This window comes from Sylvia atricapilla, chromosome 1, assembly GCF_009819655.1.
Source record: "Sylvia atricapilla isolate bSylAtr1 chromosome 1, bSylAtr1.pri, whole genome shotgun sequence".
NCBI classification, from domain to species: Eukaryota; Metazoa; Chordata; class Aves; order Passeriformes; family Sylviidae; genus Sylvia; species Sylvia atricapilla.
In genome coordinates this window covers 38256438-38278954 of record NC_089140.1, presented here as the reverse complement: position 1 = coordinate 38278954, position 22517 = coordinate 38256438, and the positions used below count along the sequence as shown (strand labels likewise).

The following is a 22517-nucleotide window of genomic DNA, read 5'->3' as shown; positions in this document are numbered from 1 at the left end:
TATTTTTGATCTCATAGCCCCTTCCTTGGGAATCTTCCAGACACACTCTCCAGAGTGGCAAGGTGAACAAAGCACCTCTTTTTACTTTGTTTCATGGAAGACAGCCCCATCAATTTATTTGATTCTATTAACAGCTCTGCAGGATAAATTTTCCCAGTTTCTGCTCCTATTAGTGAACATGTGTGTTAAGATTTGCACTCAGTCTTCCACATAAGGTCTTCCAAGCATCCTGTATCTGACATTAGTAATTCCTTCTCTCTGTAGGCCAGAGGATGCATTTTAGGTGTATCCTTTCCTTTTTTATTAACACAGTAAGCAGGTGGTGTGCAATAATCCTGTGATCAAGCAGTAAAGTCCCATTCTGACATCCTCCTCAGCAATTATTACTACTGGTTATAGATGGCTCTCTGTACTGCCAGATTCCACCCATTTATGTTTTTGCAGTCTTCCTAACGACTAGATTTTTCATGTTTGACATTTCAAGTTGATCATGGTAATGTTCTGTCACCTCCATGTTATTGATACAGTTCTCTATTTCTCACTGGATTATTATAAGACAGCATTATAAAAGGAATCTCTAAGGATTTCTGTAAATCTGTCACTCCAGTTTCTTGACTTTGGTGCCTTATTTCCACATTCTTCCAGAAAACTGATGTAAAGCAATTATTTATAATAACTTGCACCTGCAGATATTATGTGGGGTAGTGAAATAGGTGCGTATTTTTGTCCAGATAGCCATACAGTGAATTATATAGGTCAACAGGAAAGATTAAGTATCTTCAGCTACTTATAAAGGGTGCAACTCAAATACAAACGCTTTCATATCAGAAACAAATCCAAATTTAAAAAATAGGTACTGGAAATTATGCAACCTTTTGCTAAATAAAATCCATATTCATTCAGCTATACTGGCAGCATGCAAGCAAAATTTAGCCAGTTATTTAAATTCTTTCTATCAAAAAAGTCAAGTTTAAAAATTCATTACTGCTTTGAAAATTTTATGTTTCATCCTAAAATGATATTCCAACATACACATTAAAAATATCAGAAGGAGAAGACTCCTGTTAGACTTTGAATATCCTTCTACTAACCTTGGGTGGTTTAAAAGGATAGTCCGGTGAAAAGGTTATGTCAAGGAAGAAAACTCCACCTTCATATACAGACCCTGGAGGCCCCAGTATAGTTGACCTCCATTCATAAATGTTGTCTCCTTTGGGTCCAGCACTAAAATAGAAAACAAAAATATAACATAATAACCACATACAATCAAGGATACACTGCATCAGTTATACTCTACCAGTAGTACTGCTGGTTTTGCTGTAACACCAGAAACTAAAATTGTGTATCACATTCATTAGGTTGGTTCCCGATAGAACATGCATCTGATGTCCTAAGCTCTGTCAGTAAAGTGATACATTTAGCCAGGAAGAAGTATTAAAATCACATCATGAATTATTCAAACAAGCACAGAAAAATTCCCAACTGTCTTATCTCAAATATTTCAGTGGGCAGATGTGAAGTATCCACAGTGCAAGGATATAGAGACTTTGCTGAGATGCCTTGTCACCATCTTGCTTCATGAACCTTCCTATTTTCACCTACCTCCTCATCCACCTTCCTCCTCAGTCAGTAGCAGTGTAATTACACACTTTACACAGCACAGACTGTACTAAAGACTGAGCTGGGCACAACCAACCTCACACCTGCACTTGTTCCTAACCTAAGGTCTCCAGTCACTACCACAGAAGGCTGTTTTGCTCTGCAACCACTGTCCTATCTTAAAAATTGTATCTACAGGAAGTGGGTTATGTTAATTATGTTAAATCCAACAGGAAGCGTTGGATTATGTTAATTCAAAGTCCTTAGTTAAAAACAGTACTGAAATAATATTAAAAATGTACAAAACATAATCCTGTATGAAACAAGAAAAATCTGTCCCCTCTATGGTGAATTCCTGAAAAAGATGAAATAAAATACTAACAAATAAAAGTTCTTGGGCATGACTCTCTAAAAGCCAAAACAGCCTCCTTTCACAGGAGGCCACAATGCCTGTCCATACAAATATCTATTTTACTCAGGATGGCCTCTTAAAGCATAGGCCTCTTCCATTCACAGCCTTCTGATTTCAGTCACTGATATAGGACCTGAATTTTAATTATGATCAATTGCAATGGTGACTTCCAGATATCTGATTAATATTTTTTAGAGGAAAGCAGTGCTGGTAAACATCTCAAAAAAGTGATGTGGTATTGTCTTAAGGCATTTCTTGTGAAACAATTCTTGTTATGTTTGCAGTGAAGGTTTCTGCAGTGTACAGGGGTTTGTGGAATCACTCTGTGTGTAGAACAGCTGAAAGCTCTTGGCTATGCTCCATGCCTCCCAATGTACCCAAGGCATACAATTATTATACGACATCATGTCATGTTCACTGCTCAACTATTCGTTTTGTTCACTGGAAGTTAATAAAACCCGCTTTCACCTGCAATTCCTTGGGCTCCCTTCATTAAAACTTCTGACTGCATGATTCCCTGAATACAGCTGCATGACTTAGTCCTGTGCAGAGCACTTCATTAGTCATGGTACCTACATCCATTTTCTATAATAGCTGTTAATGCTTCTTGGCTTTCTAAACTACCTTGCTTTCTCAACAATAATGGGTTACAGAGACTATAACATTATGGAACATTCATTTTCTATCAGCCGTAGTAACAAAACTAGCAATTGTTTTAAAGATAAAATCTGGCTTTTTAAGTGGCACAATAGCAGAAGTGTTGCCATCCATATTTCACAGTGTCGATAATACATCAGGTTGCTAGCTGCCAAACAAATTTAATTTACCCAGTTCTCAGTTTGCATTAACCTTTGAATAATAAAGCACAGCTGAGACTGCTGTAAGAAACAAACCAGAGAATGAATAATTAAAACCACCTCCACTGCCTTTAGAAAGACCAATCTTGAGTCAACAGGGAAGGTTTAATTGTGACTGAACTAGGCATTAAGGAGCTAATTGAACTCTTTATAAGCCCAAACAAATGCAGTCCTACATCAGTGGTATGGTATACAATGTTCACAGAAAATAAAATAAAATTAAAAAAAAAAAAGGAAAAAAAAAAAAAAGGGCAAAAAAAAAGAGCAGGCAATTACTTCAAATAGAAAAAATTAGAAAAGACAAGAAGCAAGGCAAGTCTAAATCTTACCCCAAAAAAAGCCTATACTATGTGGAAGGAATCCCTTCTCATTTTCTGCAGGAAAATGTTCTAACACTTGGAGAAGGAATTCTTCAGTCGATGCCAGCAGGTTAAAATGGAAGTGATATAAATGTCATTCCCAGAGAAATGGTTGGAAATAAGTAACAAAAGCTAGCCCTAGCTCTTTCAGAACTTATTTAGCCAGGAGGGGATAGTTGGGCCCTTTCTGGATTTGAGTGAAGCTCACTTTTTTGATCAGAACTCTCTCTGATAGTGGAATTTTCACACTGTATATTATTTTTATTTGTTTTGCCTATTTATTTAATTGCATTAACATTTGAAATGAGCAGTCATTAATTAGAATAGTTGGAAAATGCTCCATCTGCCAGTTGAACTGTTTCGGCACGTCCAGCTACAAGCCCAGCCTGATCACATTCTGAGGATGCTGATTACCATTAATTGAAGGTTTTCTTTGCAAATGAGAGATGAAGCTTTATTAAGTATTATTATTAATTTGAAGAATAGCTTAAATTGTATGGAGTGTGGGAAGACTGCTGTTATTGATGCTGCCTGTTTTGAGTGCTTGCTGGCAGCAGGGCTGTTCAGCCATGTGAAATACCAGCCCATGTGCACAGGCAACAGCTGGTATTAAGGGCAACAGCATGCACAAGCATCACAGTTTTTCATTTGTGCATTAATAATACAAAAAGTTTGACAGGTGTATTATCTTTGTTTTCCTTCTTTGTTAATTGTTAAGCCTTTTATTCATCTGCATTACTGGCAACCCGAACAGGCTTCACCAGAGAAAATTCCCACATGTGCAAGACCTCAGCCAGAGCCTTATTCTGCAAGGTTTAAAATGCAAGAGGATTTAATTACCCTTCTCTCTACATGGATATCTGCCCAACACACTAAAGCCCAAATGTTTTACATTCAGTATGATTTATATTCCAGCTCTCCTAAAGTTACTGGCAACCAAACCACAGATCTCAAAGAAAATGCACCAAACAGCTCAGTGCCTGAAGTTCTGTAATCTTTGGAAGGACAGAGTCAGATGTGCACCCTCTCAGCAAAAGGCAGACTAAATCTGTCCTGAACTCAGCTGACCCAGGGCCAGAGCACACACGTGCTGCCTGCGACAAACCTACCGCTACAGCAGTCAGCTCCAGGGGAGAGAGAACTGCGGCTGGGCAGCTCCAGGTGGAAGTGGATGAAATATAAGATGGTTAGGGGGACAGGCCTGCTGTCAGAGCAGCAGTGCAGCCTCCCAGTGTGAGCCCAGATGCTGACACCCCAGTGACTCTGCAGGGTGGGGCAATCAAGGAACCCGCGGAGAGGTTGTAGAGTGGCTGTGGAACTGGTGTTCCCTATGTTTCCAGTGTTACCTCCCAGGTGGAATATGTAACATAGGGCCAAGGAGGTGCAGCTGAGCCCCTGGTGACTTTAAGTTATTAATGGCTTGCCAAGAGCCAGCTGTCTGCTGCTATTATTCCCCTACAGCTGATGAGACCCTCCACAGAACACCCTGTTTCACCTCTGTGGAGGTTTGCTCAGTGGAAGAGCTGGAATAGGTGGACATGGAGCCAGTTTTCTTCCAGAATGACATCCATATGAGTGTATGAAATCCAGGACTAGGGAGGGAAAACATGTAAAATGGTCTCCTTTTTATTTAATTTTCCTTTGCCTGTCCTGTATTTCAGTTCTGCCATGGCTTCCCACAGATACTTGCAGGTGAACGTATGGATTTTCAGTTACATTTATTAGCAAAACTAATATGCTCTAGATGCTACTAGAACTGAATTAACTTTGCTTTAAATATGCTTACCACATGGAGTATTTTCTATCCCCTCAATATGTTTCAGGTAGGCAGCCACTTGAAAGTAGTCCTGCTAAAAACTGCTTGTCTAGTGCAATGCATTATAAACACCAAGCTTTCCTTGCATTTAAAATATCCTAAAATATTTAATGCAAAATAATGTATTAGAAGAGTTGTATGAAAACAACAGCACCCATGAGACATACCAGATGAAAACCTATCTGGAGACGTTATTAAAGTACAGTTGATTTTTAGCTGTAATTTGTATACAGATGTACTTAATTTCCAGCAAATAATTTAAAAAAGTGAAAATATAGAAGGTCATAGAATTAAGAATGTCTACCTTGATAATCAAGTAGTCATACAAAACAGATCAGTAAAAATAATGCTACCATTTTTAATCTACCTTATATTTTTTGATGAGGGGGTCACATGCTTTCCCAGTGTCTATGACTGGAGGTAGCATAAACTCACACTGTGTTTCTGGTAAGGCAGAAAATGAGGACTATTTCAGTGTTTTCCCTTCTGTTCTTGGTCTCTGAATCCTGCTGGTATCCACCACTAAAATGGATACTCTTTAACACAAGGGAAAGGCAGGCCTGTAGCACAAAACATGTAGGATTTTAACTTCAAGGGTTTTCTAGACCTGATAGGTGAACAGGAAAGGACAGGGAACTGATCAGGCCAAATAAAATAGGAAAGCACATAGGTTGGAGGCCTTCCTATTCCTCAGGACTCAGAAAGAAATGGAAAGATTCTTGTGGAGTGTGTGTTTTTATAACAGTGAAGAATAAAGCAGAACCACGACATTGTACTAACACCCATGAACTCACTTTCCATGGCACTGTCTATGGCAATTCACTCCTATTATTGCACTATGTAATCTGAATTGCCTTGGCACACAGAAACATCAGAATCAGGGTGCACTCTGTGGAAGATGCAGTCCCTTTCAACTATCTTCGGTAACTTATGGTAGTAGGGAAAAGAAGGACACATGCAAGGCTCTTTTTCTTCCTTGTCTTTTATTGTGCAGAGCCTTGGCTTCAATATTTAGGAGTCTTCCCACTGAGAAGACTCCTCAGCATACAGAATGATCTCCATTTCTAAGTATTATAACAGTTTCTTGCAATCCCATTTCTTGCACATTTAACAGATATGCAGGAGCAGATCCCGCCTCTAGCTGCTTTCTGGCAATGCTTCTGGGAAGCCACTTGCCTAGAGGGCAAAGTGGAGACAAAAGTATTGGAAGATTGGCAAAATAATTTAAGAGCACAGCTGGTGAGGAGAGAAGATGGACGTGGCAAACCAGAAGACTGCAGATTCAGCTTTCAATGAGATACATCTCTTGAGAAGCAGATATGAAGCTTCATTAAAATAAACTCAGTATACCCTCTGCTGTTTGTTTTGAACACCGTGCCAATAATGAAACCTGTTCTAAGCAAAAATGTTGCTTCAGTCTGCACCACAGCTCAAGGTTGAACCTGTGCTTGGGGAAAACCATGAAATGAGCAGTGGGGCTGTGCTGGGGAAGTGGTTGCTGGATAATCTCCATCTGGGAAGAAGCAAGTCAGCAGCAGCTATGCTGATACACCACCCGGTGATTCAAATCCACCTCCACAACCCACCCAACAAAATGCACAAAGTGCCATTGAGAAGTAGTGGCATCAGTCCTGTAAGGCACTGTCATGTTTCTGTAACTTTGGAATGGATATGGACAGTATTAGGATACAGATGGTGCCAACAGTAGAGGTTATCTGCTGAATTTCTTCTGCTCTTGTCCCAATACTCTCTTCTCTGCAACCTAGAAGCCTACCTGATACCACCTCTTGAACTTTATGACCCCCTTGTTAGTGGCAATTATTCTTTGCAGTGCCTGTATTTTCTGGTTTCTCCTCCACCCTCCCCCTGTATGGTGACAGCTCATTGCTCCTTCATCATGGTGGATCATTCCTCACTTCAGGTGGGTGCAGATCCCACTCTTCCTAACACCTCACTTCTTTTCCTCATTAAAAGCCATCAACACATACTTTTCACCTTTTTCCAGAGTTGAGGAGGGGGTGAAAAATGGTACAGGTGTGTTTTACTACAGTACAGTAATGTTCTTTCCTTCCTTCCCTGGAAAACATAGAGCAAGCAGAGCGGGAGCTGCAGGAACACTGGCGTAGGGAAGGGAAAGGGAGTCACAGCTGCCTACCCAGATGCTGCAGTGATATCAGGAGGTACTTTGGTAAATGTATGTAATAAACAGTTGCCACAGCAGCCAAAAGAATACACTTCTACAAAACAAAAACAAAGAGATAGCAGTGAGCACTGAGACTGCCTGTGGCAATGGGCGATGTTGTGTGGTTAATAATACCTCTACTATGAATAAAATTAGCAGGCTGGTCTTCAGGCAGTAAAATCAAAGAACAATTAAAGAAATAAACCCTTTTAGAATTAGAGATAAGTGCTTACTTGGGCTATAATATTGATGACTTAAATTCTTCTCAAGAAATAAAGCCCCCATTTTTAGAACGCATACTATTTTTAATGTCTTTTTCTTTCCCCTGAAATTCTGCTGAAAATCGCCCAAATCTTCCCTTTCAATTAATCAGTTAAATAATTCATTAAAACTATCATCATCATCTCAATTCGTTCATCTAGATGGTGCAAAGAAGTGCCATTATTAAAATGTTGGAAGACCTCATCGTTCTTACTTGTTATAATCTGGACCAAACCCAGAAATTTTTCAGCATTAAATTTGAGGCCCAAGAGATCTAAGTACTGTAAGTAAATCATCTCTTTACACTAATTACAATATATATTTACAATAAAAAAAAGAAGAGAGTTGTTCATTTTACTTTAAATAGACTCAACAGTTACTGAAAAATCTTGCCTTACCATGCCCAAACACTTGAATTTGAGTCTATGCTAGATCCAGTATATTTGGTCACCCTACAAAATAAATGGGAATTTATGTCTTACATATGTTGGAATATCAATATTATTAGATGACATAAGTATGATATTTGAGTAGGTATCTTTCATGAGTCTTAATTATTTATAATGGAAACAGGTCAAAGTGATTGGGCCACTTCTCACTCAGAAAGGGTTTGGCAGAGAGAGACACATCAGACAAATCACTTACACCACTTTGTTTCCATCGCAGGGAAAGAATTCAGCCTAAAATTTTGAATCAGACTTTCTTCCAGTTCTTTCAGTTTTCTGACTGAGACCATCTTTCATTAAGGAACATCTTTATTTTTAACAAATACTTATAGGCAAGCAGCAAAGGAAAGAGGATATTAAGACATTTTTCTAAGTCAGGCTGCAATTCTTTCAAAGTGGTTATATCCTGTTTTTATTATGTGCTTTCTATTGAAGCCAGTTACTGTTTTCATGCACATTTTGGAATCAATATGTTTGTGGTATACACCTAACTGGAAGAACATATAGGGAAACTTATCCCAGTGAGCTGCCAAATGAGTAATAATGTACTACAGGGTATTGCCTGACATTGCTTCTTATGCTTATTGAGACCACTGGAATTCAGTATGGTACAGCATATTTTAATTGTCAGTTTTCTGTAGTTTTAGCAAGGTATTTCTAGAGGTTTATTTATCATCCAAATTGAGATGCAGTTTAACTTTAGGGCTTCCTGCCTCTTTCTTTCTTGCAACAAACACGCAGCACACCAGGTCAATGTGCCCAAAGTCTGTATGAAGCAAATCCTTTTTTCTTGTGACAAATTTTATCTGCTCTTCTATCACGGGAGCCATTCAAAATTATTAGCTGAAGCTGTGAAGCTGTGCTGTCCTTAAAATTAGTAAGTTTGGGCCGCAGTATTAATATCAAATAGATTAAGACCAAAGTAAGTATCACTTAGTTGATTTTGTTATTTGCTTCTAAATAATATTGCTAAAAATTATTAAATGTATCCTAGAGCTTTAGCTGACTGGTATTATTCAAAGAGTGCTTTGATGCTTTTATTCTCCAAAGCCCTATCCTCAGAGCATTCCTGAGATAGAAACCATCATGAAGAGAACTGCTTCTTAATGCACAAAATAGTTATTTATATTATACTATCTACAGCAATTTATTCACTGCAAACACCATTACACAGTGTATGATCACAGCATGCTGAGTATTCACAATGAGATTTTAAAAATGGCAATTTTGTTAAGTATTCTCCGCTTTGTTCAGCTGAAGAAAATTACATAAAACCCTTCACAGAAGGCCTGCCTTGCTCAGAGTAGGAAACAATCATTTGCCTCCTATTACACACCCATGGGCTCAATTCCCTTTTGCCACATCTTTTGTTTCTTTTTCTTTTAATGTAATACCAGTATCTGAAGTTCCAGCTCTTTTAAACTAGCAGAAATTGGCTGTATATTTTAAAAAAAGATAAAATATTTTTCAGCCTGATTTGTCTCTATGGGGAATTATATCAAGCATGATTTGTAGCCCTGTTTTAGTAAAAGAGAAAACCACAAGTAACTAGGAATGAAAAACACTACAGAAGAATGACTAGGCTGTCCTGGGACCTTCTAACATGACCTCCAACCTTGCAAGTTTCCACGTGATATTTTTTCCATGTAACTCCTAATTTGCTTTTCCTTGTTTTTTTTTTTTTTTCTTCCCCAGGATTGTAATTTATGTTTCAAAATAGAACTACTTTTATATTTCACAACATTTCCCCTTGCTGACAACAGTTGTAATTTACCATTATCTCTTCTCTAAGTTAATCAGAATCTGTGACATGCAACAGTGGGGTGGCACCACCAGGCACTGTATTTTTAAATTTTAAATCTAATTTAAAAGGATGAGGTGACTAAGTTCAGACAGATAACACAAAAACCCCAGAGCAGCTTGAAGATTTAAGAGGTGTAGTAGGGAAGAAAGCATTCTTTAAAACAGCATTGACTTTTTAGTTTCTGTGGAAACCTTAGAGGCAATGCAGGAGGTAGAGGTAGACATGACTAAAGCAGACCAGCTCAAACATACTAGAAAGAGTTCTCATGAATGGGTGGAACACACTGAAAGATTTGGATTTGAAATGCATTTGATATGTTGATTTGATCACTAATAAAAAAATTATGGCAAATTCTCACTTTTTATCAGAAATGATGAAAAATGACAAAAAAGGCCACACATGATGTATTAGTGATGAATAGAACAACTGAACTTCAACTAACACGTCCTTCACTTTGAGATAATGGACTGCTGATTTAATGTCAGAAATTTTTTTAAGTCCTATCCAAAAAAGGTCTTTATACTACCGTACTTTTAAAAATGCTACCATAAAAATATTCTGCCGTAGTCAGACATTTCAGTAACTGAGAATGAGTTAGACAGCATTATTTCTAATATATATACACCCACACTTCCTCATTATTATGAATGCTACAAGCAATCAGGAGTATTGTTCAATGTTTCCATATTCTCTGTTCCTCAAAAACCTGGTCTTCTAGCTGGTCCACCAGTCATTGAATCTTTCCCCAACTTGTAAGTGATTTATGCAATGGGCCTCTAAAGAAGTTTGATTTGTTCAAGACTGTAATCTTTAAGAGCCCTTAGGCAGTTGTCTAAATAAGAGCCTAGAAACTTTGAAACCTTATGAGACAAGATAATTTTGCAACTTTTTATTCTGAAGGGCCCAATTCTGAAATTTCCTTTTCTGACACTTTATTGAGTTTTTACACATAAGCTGCTTGTAAAACTCTTCCAAAATATTAATGAGGGGAAGCAATGAGAAGCAAATTTAAATAACTATTTGCAGTTTATCTCAAGCACATAATACAGCTGTGTAACCAACCAGAAGTCTGCTCATGTCCATTTGGTAAACAGAGGAACAGGCTTAAATACAGACCCCCTCCCCACCTCATTTCAGTGGGAGATTCACACATGCTTCCACGTGAAATGCTTGCTTACACAAGGAAACAACTCTTTATTATGGCACAGATTAACTAACATGACGTTAAACACATTATAAAACAAGTAATTTCCTCCTGAGTAAACAAGCCTATAAAAGTCAACAGGCACAGAAAAAGGAAATTTGATTCTGAAATCCATATACTTCAAAAGCAGATTTCTTTTATTTAGTCAATTTAGTTTGAGAGGCTGTCTTATTTCTCCAGATCTCTGGTAAACAGTAGAAAACACGCTTGGAAATTACTGGCAAATGGACATGTTTTCACAACTTTTTCCCCTTAATTTGAAATTATTCTCTTACTTCAAATATGCAGACCAGCCACTGGCCCAAGGTAAAACAAACCTTAAAATGTCTCAACCCTTGGATGAGACTGATTGCCCCCTTTTCAGCTCACACTCTGACTTGTCAGAAGAAACCACCATTTACAGGCAATTTTCTTAGCAGTGTCCAAGGTATGAACTTTACACCACTTGACTGACCAGCCAATATGAAAGGGGATGTGCCAGAGTCAGACTGGGACTCAGTAATGTGGCTTCTTCTAAGTCAACAGAATATTGTAGAGATTGTTTAATGTCTCTGCAGTGAGGGGACTTGTCTGAATACATGACAGGGTAAACAGAAAATAAAATATAAAGGATTTTTTTGTTTATTCATCAGCGTCATTTTCTCCTACGCTCTTCCAGGGGAGTCTTTAGGGCTAAGGTTAGGAAGGGGCTTCTTTTCTTCTGTAAGGTAGGAAGTCCTCTGTTCTGAAGTGACTGGAATCCTCTCAAAATCAGACCTAGAGTTACCAGGTGTTGCTACGATAGTCCCAAAAATGGTTATAGCACAGACTCCATTATAAGATGGTTCCAATGTGTTTTTCAATAAAGGGGGAGCTCACCTGGGACAACTGAGGCTAAATTCTTCTCAGTACACACAACTCCATGGTACCCCATAGATCAGAACTCTGATTAGAAAATCGTTCCTATAAATAGCTTGGATTCATCCCTGCCTGTATTTAAAAGCTGGACTGAAAAATCCAAAGTGGTTCTGGGAAGAATGATGGCAAAATCAGTTTAAGAAAAGGATGCTTGTTTCGCATATAAAGATCACAACAAAAGGCAAGGCTGGAAGAAGAAGTCCTCTGCCTCTGTTCTCAGGATGGGAAGGCAAACACTCAGAGGGCAGGTACCTGCTGGTGAAAGCAGTCTTCACCTTAGAGCTGGAGCTGAGGAACTCAGAGCTCTGTAAAATTCCTCTCAAGATTTCAGGTGACACTTTCACTACTTTCAGGGCCTCACACATGATCTACATGAGAAATGACACCTTATCTAAAGAAGAATCAACATTTCTAATTAGTAAGAGGCAAGCAGCATTCTAATCTGTAAGTCATTATCAATGACTCTGTCATACAAGAATTAAACATCACATTTTTAAGGCAGGTTTTTTTATAACCACTGTGTATGTTCCCTCCATCAATATAAAATACCAACAACAGTTGAAATTGCCATTATAATTTCCTTGGCAACAGCAGCTTGGAATCCTCACACACACAGATGTTTTCTGCATGACAAAAATTACATTTGTGTTGTTTTCTTTCCCATTTTCAGTTCCAGCTCATCTCCTTGGCTCAGCTGCTGGTGATACCTGATCTCATCATTGTTTATTTACTCATAATATTACTGGTTGTCTGCACTAAGTGACAAACAACTGGTCCTTGAGTCAGAGCTACCACCACCAGGAGAACCCCAGAACACTACACTAGTCATGCAGAAATTCACAGTGCAAAAATAACATACGGCTGAACCTATGAACACTAGAGCTGTATTGCTTATCTTTATCATGTGCTACTGCTTATCTTTATTACCCTAATCACACTTGCTCAAATCTTGTATATTCAAAGAAAACAACTGGAGTAAATGGCTATGAGCTACAGAAGTGTTCCTCCTGTGGTCTCTGGTCCAGCCCTAGCCTAGATGGCTCCTGTAAAGTTGTTTGTACTCGGAGGCTCTTTGCTGGTCTGCATCTAATGAAGAGGGATTTTAGAATTCCATCTCTAAGTAGACAAACACCCCAAGTCCTAAGATTATTGCTGCTGATTCCAGCCTTGCTGGCAATGGATCGAGGAGGAAATATTCTGGCTGCTTTTGTTAGGTCTTGGTGGAAGCTCTGAGAATGCCATGGGAACACATGCCAGACAGCTGCCTGTCTTTACTGGTTATTCACCCATTAATTAGGGGTGTATCTCTACTAATTGCTGTAACAATTGGCTAGGTACTCTTCACAAACACCATACTTGGTGTAAGAGCTTTAACAGAAAAATGCCCTGGTTTCTATTTTCTAATGCAAAGGAAAGGTGTGGCGGAGAAAATTGAAGACATATTACTGCTTAAATAACTTGGATATGATCAAAGTCACCAATGGTTCACCTGTACTGCTTTTGATAATTTAGCAGAAAGCCAGCTACCTGAGAAAGACTTAAAATTTATTACTTCACGTATTAAGAGGAAAAAATGTTCCTCTGTCAGATCACCCTGAATCACAACAATGTGCATATGTATTCTTGTCACAGTTTCTGCACTTTTACTGTTTCTGATGCCTTCAAAATAATCTTTTTTAAAATTAATGTACTTGCCAATTGTACATTCTGGAAGGGAGAGCAGCTGTTTCCTCACAACTGTAGCATAGCCTTTTGAAGAAAATTTTGTTTATTAATAGTAATCTGTTTTTCATAGCTTTGCAATTTCTTAGATAATAGGGTAAAACACAATCTTCCTTTCATGTTCTCTGCATAGTGAAGAGACAGATGCAATTGCAACAGACTACTTATGCTGAGGGCAAAACTTAGTGCTGCTTAATATGACTTAATGACTAAAAAATGTGTATCATTTATAGATGACATCTAGTACTCCGCTAAGTTGTTGTTATTATGGTCAATGAGTATTCTTCCCTGCTGGTGAGTAAAAGGATTTGGAATTAAATCTGGTTTTATTTTACTTGTTCAAATAGACACACTGAAAGCAACTGAGCTAGCCACATATGTAATGCAAATGGGATTTAGTCTTTATTCCCAATCTTTTTCTAAACAGAAGCTCACATATAACAATATATATATTAACTTGAAACACAGAACTGGGAGAAAGGGAAAAGACCACAGGACTGAAGAAAGGCCATTTTACAGCTACACAGACATGTAAACACCTCCAGGAACTTTGCTTAATAAGGCCAGCTACTTTCAGCTATCACTTCACCGCCCGTGACAATCTTTGCATGAAAGCATTTCTTTCTCCCCCAGGCAACACTATCAAGTTAGTGCAGTTCCCTTGAAATACATAAATGCTGTATTTAAAATTAAATGTACAGCATATGGAGGACTGGAGCTGTGCTCTGGAAAGCAACCCCCTCACCCACCCAAAGGCACTCGGGTACATAAACATATATCCCTGTGAAACGTGGTAAATGTGACTGAGAAAATGTCAGAATACAGAAATTTCCTGTAGATTTTAACTCATATCAAGACACACTCTTGTTTAAGACACCACAGGGTCCATAACTGATCTTGAATAACCTCAGAACATGATGTACACAATGAAGAAGTCAACTCAGCAGTATTCAACACATGAGCACTCTTCCCCTTATGGAATACATTCCTCAGCTTTTCCTAATGATACCGAATTGATTTACATGTTAATTTACCAAACTAGGTGTATCCAACCCCAAAACTGAGAAGCTGTCAGTGACACACTACTTCCCTGGGAAATGAAGGCTCAGTTCTGGGTACTCAAGTGTAGATTTGGCTTTCAGTGATGCCAGGGATAAAACTCCCACTGACTTCAATACAGTGCACAAAAGAGAACATTTCCGAACCACTTATAAGAACATAAAATGTGCATGATGCTGGGCCTGCAATTTTAAAATCACCTACTTTTAATGAGTCTTGTGGAAAAAAAAAAAAAGTCTTGTGTGTATAATTGTACATTCAAATTTATGTTGACCTACTTTAAATTGTTTTCAGTTTATCATGTTAGGAAAAATATTCTAAAACTGTAACCTCAGATGATCAAAAAAACTCCACCCCAAACCTTCAAAATCAAAAAGCAGAGCATAGTGGTTTGGTCCCTGAAACCACCAAGCTTTGATCAAGATTTTTTTGTTGCAGCAATATTTCAGAACCACATGAAAATATGAACCGCACTTGTTGGTTGACTTCCATTCCCATCACTTTAGAGGGAGTCTGTCCTTGTGGAGAACGATTTAAATACAATTCTCTGACATTCAGAACTGAAATGTCTGTTCCTGTGTGAAGTAAGAGAACTCATGAACTTGGGAAGTCTATTAACTTATTTGACAAATCTAGATGCATTAAACTTTTGGGGTACATTTTTTCACAAACTAATACTCCCTATTTAAAAAATATTTGTATTTTCATTTGCATTTTTACACTTACTTTCAAGGAATTTTATCATTGATAGGGATTATTGTTAGGTTCAGGACTCAAGTCTTGATACAACAATACAACATAAAAAAAAGAAATACTTTTACTTGAATAATTTTTCTGCAGAGGTAAAAGGTCAAACAGAGGAGCACTAGACAGGAGAAAATGAATTAGTAAACTGAAGGAAAGATAATCAGTCTGGTTTCAAGGTTAGCTTTCTGTTCTTTACTTCGGTGAGGGTTTTTTTTATCCTTCTTTTTTTGAACTTCTAAGAGCATGCCAATTCCATGTTCCAGCTTGCTGTGCTATTGCAGCAGAAACTACAGAAACAGACAAAATGTCTAGGAATCACATCACCTTACAGAAACCCACCCCTGCCCCTCAGCCATTCTCTCTGAAAAAATCTATAGAGCAAAGAAATACCCTTTCTGTTGAAAACCAGGAAACTGAGGTCCTGTCAAATTTACAGGTAAAGTATATTTATCTTCCCCAAAAAACATGACTCTATGAATAAGAGCTGCTCCTGAATGTGAGCAGTCAGCTGCCTCCCCAAAAGTGACTATAAATACTGTGTTTAAATAGAGAATCATAATATTTACAAATAGAAATTACACACAGCATGTCCTTTAAAATCTCTCTGCCATTGTCCACAGGTTTTTGTGGCAAACAAACTAGCATAAACAGTGGATAGTAAAAGTGGTTTAAAAATAATTTAATTTTTTTGCAAATGAAGCAGTATTTGCAACAGCCATTGCTCTTGTGTTGAGACTGCTGTCTTATTTAATTCCTTACTTTGACTTCATAAACAAAATAAATATATTTTATTTCACAGATTGAGGAAAATCTGCAAATATTAACTTTTTTTTTCACTTTGCAAGCTTTGGAGAGCTTATCTAAACTGTCCCTACACCTTATTGTATAAATAACTTTATGTCTGAACTTTCATATATTAAAAAAAATGACAGGAGATATTTAATGTGCCAAGTGCTTCAAATACAATTTAAATTTATGTTTTTCAACTTACGCAAATCAGGATTCCCCAACAATGTCACTTAAAGATTTGCATTGACATATTGCAAAAAAAAAATCAAGTCCTTTTTTTCATTCCTTTTCATCTCTGTTTTCCTATAATAGCCTCAAGTAGTTTTCATTTGTCAACTATAAAACATTATAGTTATTCATCACATATGGCCTTGGCACACTTGTTACAGCTACCTGGAGTACATTTCAATACCAGAATATATTTCTCAGTTTAATACACTACAAATGAATCAAATAAAATCCAAGTGGTTTGGGGCTTCAGCTGACACTAACTTATTACCCCTGTAATCACATCATGAGCAGAAGTGGCTCTGTACCTTTTGCTCCATTTTCGGGACCTCCAGTGAAACTCACCACAATATTCTTTCTCTGTGGTTTATAATTAGTGCCAAATCTCAGAAAATGTATTTACATGTACATTGGAAATTATTTTTTCAGGAGAGGTCGTGTTATGTTAGCCACCACACACCCCGAAAAATCAACATCCAAAAAATGCATATTCAAATGGACATCCACAATTATTTTCCTGGCATTTTAAAGACGGTAGTTGGCTTCATTAAAACACTTCACACCAGTCCTCCTCACCAGAGACCAACCCAGAACCAGAAACTCCTGACTGAGGAGTGGGGGCGGGCAGCTGCTCCTTTGCCAAATATATTTTCAAATCCTTTAACAACCCACACTTAAGACATTCTTCATTCATTCAATAACATTGCTTATACAGGCACAGGGAAGAAAAAGAAAAGTTCAGAGCAATGCCTAGTCCTTTCCTGTGGGCTTCCCACACAAAGAAAAAGACCTGGACTTGAGGGGTGAAGGAATAGTTTTATGAAGCTATTTCTCCGCAGTTAGATGAAGCACAGCTGGCAGTCACTGCTCTACAATAGTTAAAATTAATAATATGTTTCTACGGGGTGATACCAATGAAAATATTCACACTACTATAAAGAGGAGTCATTAATTATCTTCAGGTCATTATCAAATGTTAGGACCTAGTACTAAAAATACACATGGAGGTGAACAACAGTATTTTGTGTGCATGAAGCTACTTAAGGACATAAGTCGCTCACTACCCACGCTTCCAAGAAGTGGCTTACTGTTTTTGACAGCAAAGTGAAGAGCTATATTCTCGGAATTGAAATAAATTTCTTTTATAGCATTATTTTTCAGCCAGTACACTACCAGAAGGCATTAATAAGGAAGGCCTATTTAGTTCTCAATTACCCAAAGATAGTGGATTTCAGAAGGGCCTTAAGAGTATAGTTTTGGATTTTCAGGGCATATTTTTGCTTTTTGTGGTTATAGAGCATGCGATAAGTACCCACAGCGGGCACAGAATACAAGACTTGTTATCAGCTCAGAGAAACGTTATAATCAGGTTTTCATCTGTTCAGCAGAAGGTCAAAACCAGGATGTCTCGTGCTGAACATCTGTATCTGCTTTACCACCTGACAGTGGGAAACAGGTTTTAGAGCTTGAGGTGAAGAGACCCAGCCTCCTCACGTAACACCTTAGTGTGCTGGTGGCTGTCTGTTGTAATTGACTCTTCTCAACTACAGAAGTAGGTTCAGCCTTACTGCAATACATCCTGCAGGGAGAGGAAAATGAGAAAACTGACTGTGGTACCTCTAATGAGTAGAATACTTCAGCACATATTCAGGCTCACTGTTTATAAGGAATCTATTTACTTTAAGATAGGCAAGCAAAATCTCTGTCAGTGGGCAGAATAAACACTGTTTAGAGTGGAACCATTTGTAACATACTTTAATTGGCAATTTTCCCTTGACGACTAATATAACATCTTTCACATGAGGATTCTGCCACTCTGTGATTTTCTGTCCCTGTATTAAGAGGTATGAAAATGGATGCACAAAATACATTCTCTTAAGAACAGAGCTTAGAAGAATACATTCATTATCACAGCGATCACACTTGTTTTCTGTAACCAGATGAATGCAACCAGAGCAAGAAAGTAAGGCAAAATACCATAAAAAAAATCAGCATATTTCCCTCAGAACAGATGGCAATACGAAATTATGTTTAATTTCACTCTTTTTATTTTAAAAAGGCTTTTATATGCTCTGTTCTTCTTCCTTAAATTGGGCAGTATCTGTCCCTCGAGGGTTTGTACTGGGACCAATACAATTTGATATCCTCACCGATGACACAGACAGTGAAACTGAGTGCACCCTCTGCAGGTCTGTGGGTGGCACCGAGCTCGAGGGGTGCAGCTGGCATGCTTTGAGGGAAGGGAAGCCACCCAGAGGGACCTTGACAGGCTCCTTGACAGGCAATGGTTTTAAACCGAAAGAGGGTAGATACAGATTGGATATAAGGAAGAACGCTTTTTAAGAGGGTGCTGAGAATACCGGGTATGGGTTGTCCAGAGAAGTTGCTGGTGCCCCATCTCTGAAGCATTCAAGGTCCTGGGTTGGATGGGGCACTGAGCAACCTCATCTGATGTAAGATGTCCCTGCCCATGCACCTATTTGGACCAGATGATCTTAAAAGGTCCCTTTCAACCCAAACTACTCTATGATTCTGAGTCTATCACATTGTGCCATATTAAAAAATACACTGGACAATCATAATACATCATACTCTATTGAAGACACACACATTTCCATGATTTCATTTTCACTAGAATAAACTCTTACTTTTCATTATGCTCCCCAGCGTGTTCTTATCAGAAAATATAGTCTTTCAAGAGTTTGTCAGTACCAACTAGAGCTGCTTGCAGCAGAATGAAAAAATGCCTCCCTCTTCTAACACATGCATACGTAAAAAACTCTCATAAATTAAAGTAATAGGACAAACATTGTCATGATACAATCCAGAGCTGTACTGAGGATTAAACTTGGCTGAGAAAGATCATTAGGAAAACAAAAGGCTACAGAAATAATTTTTTTAAATCATGGAAGTGGATTGTAGAAGTTCACAATGGAATAAAAATTAAACAGCTGAATAAAGAAAATTACACAAAACTCTGTCCCAAGATCACCACCGTCAGAATGTGATCCAATGTAAAGAAACACACACTACAGGAGAAAAATAGAATAAGATAAAAATTCTCCCAGGTTCAATGAAAAAGATGTTTTCCCCTTAGAGAAAACTGCATTAAAAGCTTCCTCTCTTCAGAGGAGGCAACAGAATGGAAGGGAATGAAAAGAGGCAGGTAAAAGCTCTGCATTTCCAAACATTATTCAAGGTTAGAAAATGAAAATGTTTCATTACAAGAGAAAAGACAAATCTGATCAAAGTCAAGTCAACTCGCTTATTTATATCTCAGCAAACACCTTGGGTCCGCATTTTGTCAATCTGTAGAAAGCAAAAGATTTTTCTGACCTCATAAATTGGCACGAAATGGCTTGTGTGCTGATCTATTCAGCTCAGCAGATACTTGGCACTATTTTTCCTGGTTCTCACAAAACCAAATACACCTACCGTAAGGGCGATTGCTACGGAGTTTCTAAAAGCCAAGAGGAAAAAGCCTCCTTTGAGCCACTGGTGCGTCACACTGGTGTCATGCTTACCCTGGTCTGTCCTACACAGCTGAAGATAGTTCCACTGAACACTGTGAGGGTCTCAGTCAGCCCTGGACACAGCAGAGCTGGGGTACAGCAAGACAGGACTTCTAAAAAATTGCCAGCAATGTCATGCTAAAATATTACGGGGAGATGACACCTTGTTTAGTGCTTGGAAATTTCACTCAGCTTCCCCATCATTTGGTGTGCAGGATGTCACCACCAAAAAGTTGCAACATAGTGATGTATTGGCATAGAAACATCTAGAGACAACATGTCTGAACACACAGGAGGGACTGATTTTGATCTGTTAGTATATATTCACATTTACCTTCCTTGGGAATAACTTGCTATATGAATAGGAAATAAAGAGTTTATTCATTATGGCAAATGAGATTTTACAGTATTACATTCATTCACTCAGCTACGTATGAATGCTGGCAAGGTCTACGTATGGATTATATACTTGGACTAGACTGCAGACAGTATTTACTATTTCTTAAATTATGTTAGCTTCTTTTAAAATATGTATCTTGAAGAAAACTCTTCTAAAATCTTCATTCTAACGTTGAAAACTGTGGAGTCTCTCTCCCATAATGGGACTGGGTCACACACACACAGATCCTGAAGCAAACATGGCAATGGAGAGAGCTTCTCCCACATATTGTTTCTAAAATGACTACAACTATTTTCTATCTTCCATATGCATTAGCTCTTCAGAGCAAATCTAACCTCAGACTCCTTTTAACTTGGTTTTCTGTATCCTGACATTTTCCTTATAAATAAGTATTAGCATGGTCAATTGGCTCTACTACATTACTGTAACCTCTGGAGTGAGCAGGACTGGCCACGGAGCACATGCTGTGACAGCTACCCTTTTAAGCAAAAGCAAAAGGCTGTCAGAGAAGATGCACCTGGTTTTTATTTAAGATTTCAAATTACCTCTTCAATGGTTTCTGCTTGCTGACAAGCAAATGCATGACCTAGGAATCAGCAGCTAGAATTACCTATTTGCTGAAAGTGTGTATTTGCTGACTTAATGTGTTTATCATTTATCACATACACAGAGGAGTTGACAAATACAATCTTCTTGTCTTTAGTAATGTTGTGGAGCAAGAAATAACTCAGTTCATTCTTATTCCTTACTTTACTTGTTCCTAACTATGGTACTGTGCCAAAAAACAGCTCACAGCTATTTCCTTTCTCTAACATGCAAAGTCAAAGTAAATTTCCAGCTGGCAAATAAAATGCAATGTTGATTAGGAATGCAATATATTTGAAACATTTGACCTTTAAAGCACGAAAATCTTGCATCTGAAATGCAGTTTGTCACACATCCACAAAGCCATATCAAATCAGGAAACACAGTTGTTAAAGATGATTAATGATGACTTTGCAGTTTCATGATTTTTGTATATATGTGTGATAGTCCTAACTTCACGAAAAGAACACTACAAAGTTCTTGATTTACAAATGTGTTCTACTTTGAAACCTCTTACGGAATTACATCATATACATATCAATTATGTTTAACTAAGATCTAGGATTTTATCTTCAAACTGATGAAGTGCATAAAGAAAACAACTGAGAGCTTGACACTGAAATACACTCTAAATATTTTCAGTTTCATGCTATTAAAAACTGTTGTGTCACAAGTCATCAAACTCTGAATTTCCTTCATATTATTTAGAAACTCACCCCTAGACAAGTTCTAGAACGACCTTAAAATACTTGTCCCATGCTAAAATAAACTGATTTGTTGGCTCAGACATACTCCATAGGGTATCTAACAAGAAGAGGTACAAAAATCCCAGAACGCTGGATATGAGAAACCTTTAGTTATGTACTATTCTGTGACTGAAATTCAACTCATTTCCCCGTTCTGCATAAGTGTGGACTCAAATTCTATCCGTATGGGGAGGAAGGCTTATTCAGACCTTATGTTTCAGAGGTTACTGCAGCAGTTAGCTGTACCCAGGACTTTCTGCATGGTTCTTGGGGGAAAAATAAAGGTGTGAAAAAGGGGAAAGCCTACAGATACGCACAAGTTCTTCAGTTCCTCCCTTGTGTTACAGGATATATATGAAATTATGGCTATGATGGTAAAAAATAAAGTAGGCAAATTCCTCTTACAAAGCCTATTATGCCAACACCAGGCTGAATATTATTCCCACTGAACACAGGCAAGCTGGTAGCAGAGGCTCCCAGTTAACTGTATGATATTTGGAACATATTCTGGGATTCAGATTCTCCTCTTAGAGAATAAAAACATTTACTTTTTGTCCCAATCCTGCTTTAACAAGACTGGAAAGACTTTTGTACTGATTCTAATAAAAAAAAAGCTCCTTCCAAACCTAGTTTTTTATTTTGCTTAGTTGAAAAGCAAAAATGCATAAAACCACTCGCCAGTAGAGGGGGTATAGCTCAATCATTTCTGGTGCTAGAAGGGGCTGACACAATATGAAGGAGAGGACAACATGAAGAGGGAGAGGAGGTTGTGCAAATTTATATGCATTTAGAAAGAAGAGCTGCGAGGAGAGAAGGGCTTCTGGAATGCACCAGGAAAAAGCAGTAGGAAAACAAATATTAATTTCAAACTTTTAGCATTTTAATATAAGCC

General features: G+C 38.0%; 1 protein-coding gene across 3 annotated transcripts in view; it reads right to left on the bottom strand.

Annotated features, from left to right (window-relative positions):
• Positions 1-22517, bottom strand: part of LOC136361713 (ubiquitin-conjugating enzyme E2 E2) — a 201563-nt gene that overhangs the window by 35890 nt on the left and 143156 nt on the right. For all 3 annotated transcript variants that reach the window (XM_066319828.1, XM_066319836.1, XM_066319819.1), the window contains exon 4: positions 1092-1224. In XM_066319828.1, the coding sequence (XP_066175925.1) occupies positions 1092-1224 (133 nt within the window). The remainder of the gene's footprint in view (positions 1-1091; positions 1225-22517) is intronic.